Here is a 14,848-nt window from a genome sequence, read left to right as displayed (position 1 = left end):
TATTTCAAACCTCAGTTCCACAACTTGTAAAACAAACAAATAATTCTATCTATCTAACCTCCTTAGAAAGGCAGTGTCTGTTAAAATGATGTCACTGGGCTTTCCAGGTGGCACTAGAGGTAAAGAACTGCCTGTCAATGCAAGAGACATAAGAGATGTGGGTTTGATCCCTGAGTCTCAGGAAGATCCCCTGGAGGAGGGCATGGCAACCCACTCCAGTATTCTTCCCTGGAGAATCCCATGGACAGAAGAGCCTGGAGGGCTACAGGCCATAAGGCCACAAAGAGTCAGACAAGACTGAAGAAAAACTCAGCACGGTCCAGCACCTAACTTCCTTAGAAAGGCAAAGTGTGTGTTAAAATAATGTCAATAACAGTTTTGAAAGTCAGTACATTTTGACACAGGATGGAAAAGTCTCCACTAAAACCACAAATGTTACAGCGACTATTTTTTATTCTAAATAAAGTATAAGTGTTATGTAATAAAAGAAGATAAAGATTAACTCTGAGTTTTATCTTTATTTTAGGGTGCTCTATTCAATGCAAAAGGATTTTTCCCCTGACAGCTCCTCATTATTACACTACTAATCATGCCGAGGAAATGGTGTATGATACACAAGCACACACTGAATGAATGAACAGATGATAGGAAGAACATGTAACTGGCCCCAGGAGCCTAAAGCAGAAGATTCATTGCAAAGTTTTTGAAAAGATGGGTCTTCTCTCCTCTGGTTCAGTTCAGTTCAGTTCAGTCACTCAGTCGTGTCGGACTCTTTGCAACCCCATGAACTACAGCACGCCAGGACTCCCTGTCCATCACCAACTCGTGCAGCCTACACAAACTCATGTCCATTAAGTCGGTGATGCCATCAAATCATCTCATCCTCTGTTGTCCCCTTCTCCTCCTACCCTCAATCTTTCCCAGCATCAGGGTCTTTTTATATGAGTCAGCTCTTTGCATCAGGTGGCCAAAGTATTGGAGATTTTGCTTCAATATCAGTCCTTCCAATGAACACTCAGGACTGATCTCCTTTAGGATGGACTGGTTGGATCTCCTTGCAGTCCAAGGGACTCTCAAGTCTTCTCCAACACCACAGTTCAAAAGCATCAGTTCTTCAGTGCTCCGCTTTCTTTATAAGTCCAACTCTCACATCCATACATGACCACTGGAAAACCCATAGCCTTGACTAGACGGACCTCTGTTGCAAACAAAGTAATGTCTCTACTTTTTAATGTGCTGTCTAGGTTGGTCATAACTTTCCTTCCAAGCAGTAAGTGTCTTTTAATTTCATGGCTGTAATCACCATCTGCAGTGATTTTAGAACCCAAAAAAATTAAAGGCAGCCACTGTAACCAATGTTTCCCCATCTATTTGCCATGAAGTGATGGGACTGGATGCCATGATATTTATTTTCTGAATGTTGAATTTTAAGCCAACTTTTTCGCTCTCCTCCTTCACTTTCATCAAGAGGCTCTTTAGTTCTTCTTCATTTTCTGCCATAAGAGTGGTGTCATCTGCATAGTTGAGGTTATTGATATTTCTCCCAGCAATCTTGATACCAGCTGTGCTTCATCCAGCCCAGCATTTCTCATGATGTACTCTGCATATAAGTTAAAAGAGGGTGACAATATACAGCCTTGATGGACTCCTTTTCCTGTTTGGAACCAGTCCATTGTGCCATGTCCAGTTCTAACTGCTGCTTCCTGATCTGCATACAGGTTTCTCAAGAGGCAGGTCAGGTGGTCTGGTATTCCCATCTCTTTCAGAATTTTCCACAGTTTATTGTGATCCACACAGTCAAAGGCTTTGATGTTTTTCTGGAACTCTCTTGCTTTTTTGATGATCCAGGAGATGTTGGCAATTTGATCTCTGGTTCCTCTGCCTTTTCTAAAACCAGCTTGAACATATGGAAGTTCACGGTTCACATATTGCTGAAGCCTGGCTTGCAGAATTTTGAGCATTACTTTACTAGCGTGTGAGATAAGTGCAATTGTGTGGTAGTTGAGTATTCTTTGACATTGCCTTTCTTAGGGATTGGAATGAAAACTGACCTTTTCCAGTCCTGTGGCCACTGCCAAGTTCTCCAAACTTGCTGACATATTGAGTGTACCACTTTCACAGCATCATCTTTTGGGATTTGAAATAGCTCAACTGGAATTCCATCACCTCCACTAGCTTTGTTCATAGTGATGCTTCCTAAGGCCCACTTGACTTCACATTCCAGGATGTCTGGCTCTAGATGAGTGATCACACTGTCATGATTAACTGGGTCATGAAGATCTTTTTTGTACAGTTCTGTGTATTCTTGCCACCTCTTCTTAAAACCTTTTGCTTCTGTTAGGTCCATACCATCTCTGTCCTTTATTGAGCCCATCTTTGCATGAAATGTTCCCTTGCTATCTCTAATTTTTGTGAAGAAATCTCTAGTCTTTCCCAATCTATTGTTTTCCTCTGTTTCTTTGCATTTATCGCTGAGGAAGGCTTTCTTATCTCTCCTTGCTATTCTTTGGAACTCTGCATTCAGATGCTTATACCTTTCCTTTTCTCCTTTGCTTTTTGCTCCTCTTCTTTTCACAGCTATTTGTAAGGCCTCCCCAGACAGCCATTTTGCTTTTTTGCATTTCTTTTTCTTGGGGATGGTCTTGATCCCTGTCTCTGTACAATGTCACAAACCTCTGTCCATAGTTCATCAGGCACTCTATCAGATCTAGGCCCTTAAATCTATTTCTCACTTCCACTGTAGAATCATAAGGGATTTGATTTAGGTCATACCTTAATGGTTTAGTGGTTTTCCCCACTTTCTTCAATTTAAGTCTTAATTTGGCAATAAGGAGTTCATGATCTAAGCCACAGTCCGCTCCCGGTCTTGTTTTTGCTAACTTATAGAGCTTCTCCATCTTTGGCTGCAAAGAATATAATCAATCTGATTTCAGTGTTGGCCATCTGGTGATGTCCATGTGTAGAGTCTTCTCTTGTGTTGTTGGAGTATTTGCTATGTCCCGTGCGTTCTCTTGGCAAAACTCTATTAGCCTTGTCTTGCCTTATTCTGTACTCCAAGGCCAAATTTGCCTGTTACTCCAGGTGTTTCTTGACTTCCTACTTTTGCATTCCAGTCTCCTGTAATGAAAAGGAAATCTTTTTTGGGTGTTAGTTCTAAAAGGTCTTGTAGGTCTTCATAGAACCATTCAACTTCAGCTTCTTCAGCATTACTGGTTGGGGCATAGACTTGGATTACCATGATATTGAATGGTTTGCCTTGGAAATGAACAGAGATCATTCCCTGGTTTTTGAGATTGCATCCAAATACTGCATTTCGGACTCTTTTTGTTGACCATGAGGGCTACTCCCTTTGTTCTAAGGGATTCTGGCCAACAGTAGTAGATATAATGGTCATCTGAGTTAAATTCATCCATTCCAGTCCATTTTAGTTCACTGATGCCTCGAATGTCAATGTTCACTCTTGCCATCTCCTATTTGACCACTTCCAGTTTGCCTTGACTCATGGACCTAACATTCCAGATTCCTACGCAATATTGCTCTTTACAGCCTCAGGACTTATTTCTATCACCTGTTACATCCACAACTGGGTGTTGTTTTTGCTTTGGCTCCATCCCTTCATTCTTTCTGAAGTTATTTCTCTACTGATCTCTAGTAGCATATTGGGCACCTACCGACCTGGAGAGTTCCTCTTTTAGCGTCCTGTCTTTTTGCCTTTTCATACCATTCATGGGGTTCTCAAGGTAAGAATACTGAAGTGGTTTGCCATTCGCTTCTCCAGTGGACCACATTCTGTCAGACCTCTCCACCATGACCTGTCCATCTTAGATGGCCCCATACGGCATGCCCCACTTTCACTGAGTTAGACGAGGCTGTGGTCCATGTGATCAGATTGGCTAGTTTTCCACTAACATTCTTTATTCCCCACTCCACAGGACAACTCCAGATCTGCAGTGTGAACATGAGGGGAAACACTGCTGATACTCACCGAAAAAGACAAGGGGCTCACCACGTCCTGACCCATGAGGAATAAGAATATAAGACAGACTCTGGATTCATCTACCCAAGATTGATGCAGCCAAATGACTCAGCTATATAAACAGTGTCCCAGAGATATCACTAACGAGGAGTAAATTCTGTAACTTTTCTTTTTCCTGGAGGAACTGAGATGTGTTTGAAGTCACTTGGACTCACTAGAAATGGAGAGAACTGTCAAAGAAATGCCCATATTCTTGTGAGGTCTGTGTAGTAGTCCTCAGAAAAGTCTCTCCCAACCTCTTACTAAAATATCTGTGAAGACATAAGGCCTAAAGTCATCATAACAAATTATAAATTTAAAACAATAAGAAATTATTAAGAACTACTCCATAGATGTATAATGGAAAGATGTTCATGATCTAGTGTCAAAACATTTCAAAGCAGTATTACTTAACAAAGATTTATATGTAAGTATTATATATATAAAATAGTTTGGACACATATTACATACCTGACAGACCATCTGTCATATTTACAGCATATATTTTCCTAGTTTTACTTTAAATTTTCAATTTATTTACAGTTATTCTGACATATGGTACTCTTCAATTATTAAGCAAATATCATCTTTATCACTCATTATGTCTCCCTTTACATTTTTCTCTAATGATTATAATATACAAGAAGTTTATTCTATCAATACTGATTTAATACAGTTGGAATTTGGTTTACCAAAGATGAGAATTCAATATTTTGCTTCTCTTCATAGAAGAGTCTTGGAATTCACAGATTTAATGTAAATGCCTTTTAGGCTCTGGTAACTGTCACAGGAAACTAATTCGAAGCAATTACCAAAATTTGACTTCCCATCAGAAGTCAACCTGGTTTTCGAGATTACATTTTCCAAGATACATGAGCCTAGACTAACGAAGCCCTGGACACTTTCATTGTAGAATAATCTACAGACCCTCAGAACTACCAACATTCTGTAGGAAGTTAAAATTTGAATTACAGTCATGCTGTATATTGGGTTGGGGGTGGTGCAGATAATTTACCTTTTAATTCAGTAATTGCTAAACCACAAGGAGCCACATCTGAACTTTATGGCAAAGACTGTGCATTACTCAGAGATCCTGCACATGAGCAGAAACAGTGCCCCTGAAGGCTTGTCTCCTTATATACAATATAAATATGTCTGAAGTGTAAGAAGAGAAAAGCACAGGTATGCTTGGTGCACAGAAAAACAGCCTACAGTGAAAAGTGTTGGTGATCATCAGAATCTGTCCTCTCTTCCTCATGGACATAGCACTGTCCCTCATTTTCTAGCCCCTGACATCTAGGCAGAGCCAGGCAACAAATTTTCATCAACAAAATGTAGACAGAAGTGGTGTGTGTCACGTTTGGACTGAGGGAGTCAAGAGGTTAGGCATGCCTTTCCAATTCTGTTACTATGGTAATAAAGCATTTATGTAACTCATGAATACTTTTAATTAATAGATTTACTGCTGTTGTAATAAGGACATGACTGTATGTCATATATAACAGTGGCTGGTACATAAGCACTGATAAGGATCAGTTGAAAAGAATGATCTATTTCTTCCTCTAAATATTAGTATGAAATGGACAGCTTAAGTAACATTATTTTATGGGAAACAGCAGTTACCAGATAAACAGAAATACAGCCACAAGTAACAAAGGCGCAGTGTAAGCCCATATAAGTGTTAGTCTTTCAGTCAAGCTCGACTCTTTGTGACCCCGTGGACTGCAGCCCATCAGGCTCCTCTGTCCATGGGATTTTCCAGGCAAAGATACTGGAGTGGTTTGCCATTTCCTTCTCTAAGCCATATAAATGAAGTAATAAATGGAACACAACTAACTTAGACATCTGAAAAAGATTCAATCTATATGAAAGAAATTTTAAATATGTCCAAGTATTTCAATTAAAATTGATAAAATAATTTTCTTGCACTGAATTCCAGAATAGAATTAACCTAATTACCTGGAACATATAAATAAAAGTTGCTCTAGATCATTCATTCAAGTACTGAACATTTCTATATGCTATACTGGGTGCTAAAGTAAACAGGAATATCATTCTGTTACTTAAAATCTATAAATGACAGAAACATGGACAAATAACCACAATTCCATATATGATGTATATACAGTCTGGTGGTGGAATGAAGGTAGGCCTGGTCAGCTCTTCCCAGAGAAGATCAGGGCAAAGAAAGCAAGTAAGATGAGTAGGAGTTTTAGGAAAAGGACATTCTAGACAAAGAGAAGAGTAAATATGAACTCAAATCCTTCTGAAGATTAAAGTATACCTATGGTAAAATCAAACAAATATTTCTAGAATAAGTATCTGTTTCTTGCCACCTCCTCCTGGTATTGACTTTCTTGGTCAATGGCTACAGGATCACTCAGTCATTTAAGTCATGAGTCATTAGAACCATATTTTTCGACTGCTCTTCTGATCCAAAATTCTAATAGGTCTCCTACAAGATTGCATAACTTCAGCACCATTGACATTTTGGTATGCTTCATTGTTCTGGGCATTATGGGATGTTTGGCAACATATCTGGCCTCTACGCACTTGGTGCCACTAGCTTCCCCTGCCCGCTGCACAGCTGTGACACCAAAAGTTTCCCCAGACGCTGCCAATGTTCCCTAGGGTACAAAACTGCAGCTGAGAAAGATTGGTCTCCATGTGCACTGCCCACAGGGACCCACTCTTCTTGCCCCTGCAACTACATTACTTTCAGCGGCTCCCCTCCCCTACCCATACAGGGGTCATCCTTACACAACAGTGGTCTTCTCAGTGCCTCCTCTGCCCCTGCACAATGTGCATAAGGGGATACCACTCCTAACACATCGGGCTAATATACCACCTACAGTTTTAGCCCTTACTCTCATAATACATTTCAAGCCTCAATCTGAACTTAACCTTAATTTTCTCTCTTACTTCACAAGCCACTCTATGCTTCAGCAGCTGAGACCCACAAGAAGCCCTTGAATTTTCACATCCCCAAGTGTTTAGTCATCCCTCAAAGTCCAGCTGAGAAGCCTCCTACAGCCTAGTTCTCATAACACTCTTACTTGCACCTTTCTCAAAGTTCACCCAGCACTTCTTATACTCCTCTGTTAACAGCATTTAACAGACTATTTCATTGAGTAGATGTGTTGGTGTGTGTGCCGGACGTCACTGTTTGGTGGCCCTGAGAAGGCTGAGCATAATTAGCTAAGGACTCCCACAGTAGGCTTTGAAAGCCATCGTGCGTGTGCCCCAGCAGTATCTCACATGCACCACTCAGTCAGTAACCAAGTGTGGCCTGGCTATGAAGAGGAAACTTTCTCTTAGGAGGCAAGGGATTCCTCTGCCAGACAAACAGTTTTGATGAGGAGCTTTGTGGAACCTTGCTTAGAGTGCCCTGCAGCCTGGGGTACTTCTACCCAACACTGTCATCCTCTCTTCACTGGTTTCAGACTCCACTGCTCTCTCCTTTTCTCTAACACAGACACTTCCCCTAAATAAACTCTTTGCACAGTTAACCCCACCTTGCCATCTGAGGACCTAGGCTAACACTACAATGTTAAAGGCAGAGGCATAAGAAAGTCTCCCTACTGTTGTTTATTTAACTGAGTATGGGAATAAATAAAAGGGGTCCTTGTGAATTTTACCAACAAAGAATACAGAATAGCATGTGTAATGATCTAAGGCTATAGGACTTCTGAGCAAATAGAAAGTTTAGAAAATAAAAGTTTTACAAGACAAAAAAACAGTAAAGACACTATTGATGGTTTCCATGCAGTTATTTCCTGTCTGAACAAGGAGTTACTAGAGCACCTCAATAATCAGTCATCAGAGGGCATTAGTGTCTGACATGCTGCAGAATGGTTCACATGAGAAACTTCAAAAAAGTACGCACAGACACTGCAAGCTACTCCGTGAGAATACTGTAAAAGCCAGATGCAACGTCTGGTTTTATGACATCTGGAAACTGTTTCTTTCAACCAAAAAGACTGCATTGCTTCAAATCCCACCAAGAAACAGTGAAGTTAATTGTCTAGGCAGTCGGGTTAGTCCCTGAGGGCCTCTGGAAGAAGGGAACCCACCAGGTAATGTAAGAGAGCTGGAAGAGAGACAGGGGTTGTCAGGAACGTCTCTGTACAATTTACACATGCCATCCTGACCAGGATATGCTCCCAATATTATATCTTAAGGAATACTGACCTCTACTTTGGCAATTGTCTATCAACATTATGAGAAGATAAATAATATGACCGTGAAAAAAAAGTCTGTAGTTGAATCTAGGGGTATTAAGGCCTGATAACTATATAGTCTGTGACTTTATCAATGAACTAAAAACAGAGTTGATTAGCCATTATATTGCTCATAGGTAACTTTATGATTTGGCTCTATTTTCATATCTACTATAGATTTTAGAAACATAAAAATAATCAGAAATGTTTGAGTATGTGATAAATACTTATGAGAAAGAAAAATTACAGGGAAGGTAAGATTAGAAAAGCAAAAGTTATACCCACATGAAACAAAGAAAATTTCTGGCAGACTCATAGCCCCTTCTGGTTCTTGGGCCCAAAACACTAAAGAAAACTAAACAATACAAGTTATGGTTCAGTGGTTTAATGAAAGAGAAAAACATGTAAAACCTAAGACTTCCAGAAGTAGGGAAAATATAGCTGAATAGAAATTAAAAGAAAGCTTCAGTTCATATATCTGAGTTGCAACACTAGCAACTATAAGGAATCAATAAATATGTTGCGGTGTCAATTTTTTTAAAGGCTGTATGTTCAGAGGTGTTTGGAAAATAGTAATTTGTTTTTTATTCCCTTCCTCTAAAGGTCAAGTTCCTCAGCAGCCACCAGAGAAAGGAAGGCCAGATGCTACTTCAAGTGAGAAGCTGGAAGGGGAACAAGTCAAGTGAATGAGACATGAAAGGAGAACTTAGTGGATTCCAGGAAGAAAAGAAGGATGGGTGTGAAGGAAACAGTTGAAAGGAGGTGCGTGCGCTGACTCACTGGAGGTTAAGGTCTGGAGGCAGAAGGCGAGTTAGATGGTCTAGGGGCACTGCCAAGATAAGTGCTTCAGCGTGCTACACAGGATTCAGGGAAGGGGTTTCTCTCTGCAAGGCCCTCCCACACACACATTGAACTAAGGGGCATGGCAGAGTCTGGCAAGGGGAGGAATCAAGTCCCCATGCCCTGGAGGGTCTCAGAACCTTAGTGGGGTCTGGAAGATTACCAATGGCATCACCAAACCACCTTACATGGGGACAGCACTGCACAGGAATTAAGTGACCCTGTGTCAAGGGCTGCACAATGCATCCGGCAGACAAGAAATCAAACAGGTGTTGCAGCCAGAACTCAGAGGGACACACAGTGCTAGAGAGAACCCAGGAGGGAATGAGTCAGTGAAACCCAGCTGAACAAAGAAAAGCCATCAGGCTCAGAATATAGCTGCTGGTGCCAGAAAAATGCAGAGACCAAGGCACAAAGGACATTGGAGGCCAGAGGAACTGGAGGACAATATGATTTCCCCACCCTCCTCTCAAGCAATACAAAGGCCTCAAAACACTTTATGGCCCTGTATGAGGTCATTTTCATCAACGGTCAACATTTGCCCGAAACCAGCAATGTTCAAGATAATGAACATTAGCGGGGAAAAAAAATTAGGAAGTCTCACATTCATTCAAGATATTCGGGAAAAGCATTTGATTAAGTACAACATCTATTCATGATTAAAAGCAAAACTAAAAGCAAAGAGCAACCAAAAAAAGAGAACCTCAGCAAGACTCGCTCTAAATATCCTTCAGTAAATCTCAACTTTAGCAATTAACGGACTGACAGATCAAAGCTGGATCATTACAGCAGCACATATACAAAGTCACAAAGATGAGTTGGGAAACGAGAAGGAACTGGGCTGTAGGTGAGCATTACTGACAACCTGGGCATTGCATCAAGGTGGATTTGCAAAAACTCAGCTGGTTCAAGTTGTGGGTAATGCAACTTTATCTGAATCTAAAGACTAATCTGAGATTAAAAAAAGAAATCTGGTGTTATAACAAATGGACTCTAAAGCCTACGAGAAATTCTGCCACCTGACAGAACTATCATTCTAAAGTGTGCTAAGGAGAGAATTGAAGTAGAAATAAAACAATCATAAAGGGAAAGCTGCTCAGTCGTCATGTCTGACTCTTTGTTACCCCATGGGCTATACAGTGTGTGGAATTCTCCAGGCCAGAATACAGGAGTGGGTAGCCTTTCCCTTCTCCAGGGGATCTTCCCAACCCAGGGATCAAACCCCGGCCTCTCACATTGCAGGTGGATTCTTTACCAGCTGAGCCACAAGGGAAGCCCAAAATAATAGCTAATATCTGCTATAGTACTAACATCATAAGTGAAAAAAAATCAAAGAAATGTCACTAATCTCATTAGTGATTCAGACTTATAATTGGTCCTCATCACACTTCTAAAAGATTTTTAGATTCTGGTACCTCTAGTTATTTTCTGTGTTACTAGAAATTTTCTATCTCTGCCATGACTGATGTCTTCAACACAGACTTACACATACAAAGGAAGTGAGATAAAGCTGAGTTATATAGGTATGAAAAATATGTTTTTAAATGTTAAATCAAATTAAACTGATAATATCAATGTCTAAAAGCAAAGTACATACATAAATCAAATTAATAACACAGTATAACTAGACAACTATGTCCTAATTGATGAAGCGAGAAGAAAGGATGAACTTCTGTTAAGACTTAAAAACATTTTCAAAAAGGAGATGCTGAAAAATAATTTGAACTACAGCAACATTATGAATCAACATGAGCAGAAACATCATTCCTAATAACGTTTCCCATCTGGACTTTTTTCCATGCCTTAAATACTAAATCAAGAAAACATACTGACCGTGGCAAATTTGTGGTAGTAAATCTAGAATTGTCCAGACAAACTAAACATTTTGAAAGTTTCTTGAAAAGAGAATACTTTTCTTCCTTTTATCTGTAGATGGCTGTGTAAATATTAGCGTGTTTCTGCCATTCTGATATTGAATTTTACATTTATCTATAGCAGGAAAGAAAACTGTCCACGGCATTCCTTGTATGTATAAATCAAAATAATAATTATATATATATAAAATACCTTGAGATATATATATGTAATATCTTGATATATATATATATATATATACTAAAATAGCAGGGAAAAGAACAAAGAGACATTCCAAATCTACTTAGTAATGACCAATACTCACACCCAGAAAGACATCTTAGATCAATTACCCTGGAAGGAAGTATTATATTTTGCCTAGAGGGAACTGTTATCAATTTTCTACTTCATCAGAAAGTAAATAATGTTGATGTTCTGAAACTCTTCTAAATTTTGACCAACAAAAGCCAGAATACTTGAAGAGAATCCTGTAGCCAAATTATTAGTGTCTTTTTCTTGAACACAAACTTAAGTTCGTGTATGTTTTAATATTAACTGTTCACAACTAAATGTTCTGTGAACTTGGATAGAAAAGTGTTACATCTTTATTTTCCCTAACCTCTGATACTTAACATTTCCTTCAATTACGATCGTAGGTAAAACTACAGACATTGTGACTTTGTTAGCAACTAAAGAATAGTTGCACATTCGTGCTCAGTTGCTTCAGACATGTCTGACCCTTTGTAACCCCATGGACTATAGTCCTCCAGGCTCCTCTGTCCATGGATTCTCCAGGCAAAAATACTGGAGTGGGTTGCCATGCCCTTCTCCAGGGAATCTTTCCAACGCAAGGATCGAACCTTCATCTCCTATGTCTCTTGTACTAGAGGTGGAATCTTTACCACTGAGCCACCAGGGAAGCCCCAAAATAATAGCTACTTCAACACTAACATAATGCAATATGAAACTATCTGGATTATTTATTCTCATTACCACCACAAAAGTATAGAAGTAGTCTTCTCTCCAACAGATATTATTTAATACATTAATAAAGAAGAAAGTATTATGACATCACAAATTCTAATACTTATAACATTTTGATTATTGTTAGTATTTAAAAGAAAGCCAATTAAAGAACATGTATGCTATTTTACACAGTAAAATTATGCTGACAGGAGGTCCTGGGTTTCCCCTAAGAATGCTGAAAAAGTTGATGGGGAGAAAAAAAAGGTTTAGAACCTCTGTTTTAGAATCCAATATTTCATTTTATTTCCTCTCTCTACAATGAGATTTTTACAAAATCCACATCTTTTACTCTTGTCATTCTGATAGTCATTTCTCATTTGCTGGCACCAGATTTTCGTAGATGCTCTACATTTTTAAGTGTACATTTTAAACAGACAGATTCAACCTTTTCCCTATCCTGTAATTCACAGATTAATGATTATCCCCACACTAGCCAAAAAAAACCCAACTCTTTTCAAACCCTATATTCATTCTCTTTTTCTTCTATCACTCTTCATTCAAAGAACATATTTAAGTAAATTCAGGGGTGTTGGTCTCAACAGAGTCCAGCATGGATGTGTAAGTGAAAAAGCCTGCCCTCCTGCTGGAAACCGCACTTCACGTGAGGGCAAAGAGCCCCGCCTGCCTCCCCGACTTGCTCAGCATCTGACACTTTTTCTCACAGCTTTGCAAAAGAGGGTCAGTTTTGCCCAGCAGAGAGGGACAGGCTGATCCTCCACATCCCTCTCCCCCTGCAGGAAGGAGTGGCCTCTGGCTTGGGTTCATCTAGGTGTTAACCCCTCTGGTGGCGCACTCTGATCGCCTGGGTCCCCCAACCGCGCATTCAGGAAAAGCCAATGTTCGGCTTACTGAACTGGATCCCAAGAAAACGCTAAGGGAGCGGAGGGCGCTTACCAAGCCTCCACAGAGACTGAAGACGGCTGTGTGATCCTCGCGAGCATTGACCTGGCCGCGGTAGAAGCAGTGGCGCAGGTCTGCGGGCGCCGCGCTGCGCTCCTCCGCCGGGTGCGCAGAGGTGCCTAAGTGCACCTCGGTGTATCCCGCAGCCAGGAAGGCCGCGTCGGCGCTCAGGTTCAGCTGGAAGAGCTGCCCGTAGGCGCGGATTCGGTAGTGGGTTCTGAACGGTGTGGGCTCCAGAGTCTCCGAGCTGCGCTTCCTCCGGCTGAAGTGGTGGCTCTGCGGGAATACTTCGCCGAACTCATTGACCCGCGCGGGGGTCACCACTTCGTAGGAGGCCAGTGTCCTCACTAAGGCTTCTGCAATCACAGGGATACGGCCATTGAGCCCCACCCGTTTCCAACTTCCCAGCCTCGAACTTCATCAACCAGACTTCCTTTCCAAAGGGCCGAGGCCCCAGGTCCCCATATCCCCGGCCAGGCGCGACAAATGGACACACGCTGGCCAGCGCGCGCGCACACACACACGTGCGCTCTGTGAGTGTGCCTGCCTGCTTTCCCACACCCCCGATTCTCTCCACCCTCCCCAAGCAGGGACTCTGACATTCAGGGTCCTCAGCATCCACCTCCTTCCCGCGTCCCTCTTCTCCTCCCTGTGGCCGCCAACTCGTGCCCGCTGGCGCCCTCGCCATCCTGCCCCTCGCGCCCCCGCCGCGTGGTCCCCGAAGGGAGACGTGGTCCCTGCGCGCGCGATTCCTAGAAACCCCGCATAGCCGCAACCTCCGGGGATGCTTCGGGCTGACGGATCCTGGAGTCCCGAGAGCCCCGGCAGGGCTACGGTCCCCCAAAGGACAGAGTCGCTCCCCGCCCCCGCCTCCGTCCTCCCGCCCCCTCTGGCCCGCGCCCCACCTCGCTCCTGAAGTCGCCCCGCGGTGACCTTACCCTGCCTGGGGTGGAAGTGAACTTCCCAAGACCTGGTGATGAAGAGCGAGAGCTGGTAGAGCAGCCCCGTCAGCCACTTGACCACCCGCATGGTTCCACCCGGGGGATCCCGACCGGGGAGGCCAACTCGAGCCGCCCGCCGCCCCGCCGGCTTCCCAGCGCTCCGCTGCCTCTCCTCCCTCTCGCCTGTCGCTCTCCGCGCCGGCCGCCGCGGCGTCTCAGCAGCCTCCGGAGCAGCAGCCTCGGCCCCGGGCCGGCCCGTCGCGCCACACTGCCAGTCTTCGCTCCCTGAGCCACTGCTTCATCTCACTGCAGCCCCGCAGCCCACGGCTCGCTCTCCGCAGCCTCGCTTCGCTTCTTGCGCCCGCGCCGCCCTCAGAAGCCCTCTACAGCAGTCCAGCCCAGCGCGAGGAAGCAAGCCGACCTAGCAGGAACGGTGCCAAGAGAGCCACCCCGGGCCGGGCTAGCGCAGGGGAGAGCCCGCCCCCAGGGGCCGCGCCGGGCCAATCAGAGGGAGGCGCGGCCCCGGCTCGCCCTCCAGCGAGCTGCCCGCCCCCAGCTCCCAGCCGCACGCGGAGTGCGGTCCCTGAGGGCTCCCGCTGTGGGCGTGCAGCGTGGTGAGTCGCCCGAGGCCCAATTGGACACCATCCAGGTACCCGTAAAACCTAGGACTCAAGTTGCGCGGCCGAGGTCCAGATAGGGGATAGGTGTGTGAGGTTTTAGTTCCTACAATGAAATGGCAAGCATCAGATGAAAAGTTTCTGTTATTTATGCATCATGGTAATGTTAGGCTTCTCAAGCAAGATAAAGTAAACTACAGCGGGAAAATCTTATAGGCAGAGGATGCTACCAACGATGCTTACTGGCCAGGCCTCATTTGCAGGGCCCCTTGTGCACCCGAGGAGTTGTTGAGAGTTTCAGTATTAGAGTGGAAAGCAAAGGTGCAATCAACACACTTCTGGGGAGAATTTCTGACAATCACCTAAAGAAATTCAACAACGACAGAAAAGGATCGCAGTCTCTAAAGTTAGAGTAGTCATCATTTTTTTTTAATT

At 43.0% G+C, this 14,848-nt stretch overlaps 1 protein-coding gene across 1 annotated transcript in view; it reads right to left on the bottom strand.

The window, feature by feature from the left end:
* ADAMTS20 (ADAM metallopeptidase with thrombospondin type 1 motif 20) overlaps positions 1–13,884 on the bottom strand; it is a 200,556-nt gene extending 186,672 nt beyond the window's left edge. The window contains exons 1-2 of the mRNA XM_052640352.1: positions 13,794–13,884; positions 12,850–13,211 (exon numbers count right to left, since the gene is read on the bottom strand). Coding sequence (XP_052496312.1) covers positions 12,850–13,211; positions 13,794–13,884 — 453 coding nt within the window. The remainder of the gene's footprint in view (positions 1–12,849; positions 13,212–13,793) is intronic.
* Between the last annotated feature and the right edge of the window lie 964 nt (positions 13,885–14,848).

The sequence above is a fragment of the Budorcas taxicolor genome, chromosome 5 (assembly GCF_023091745.1).
Source record: "Budorcas taxicolor isolate Tak-1 chromosome 5, Takin1.1, whole genome shotgun sequence".
Taxonomy (NCBI): Eukaryota; Metazoa; Chordata; class Mammalia; order Artiodactyla; family Bovidae; genus Budorcas; species Budorcas taxicolor.
This window is presented reverse-complemented; position numbering and strand designations above follow the sequence as displayed.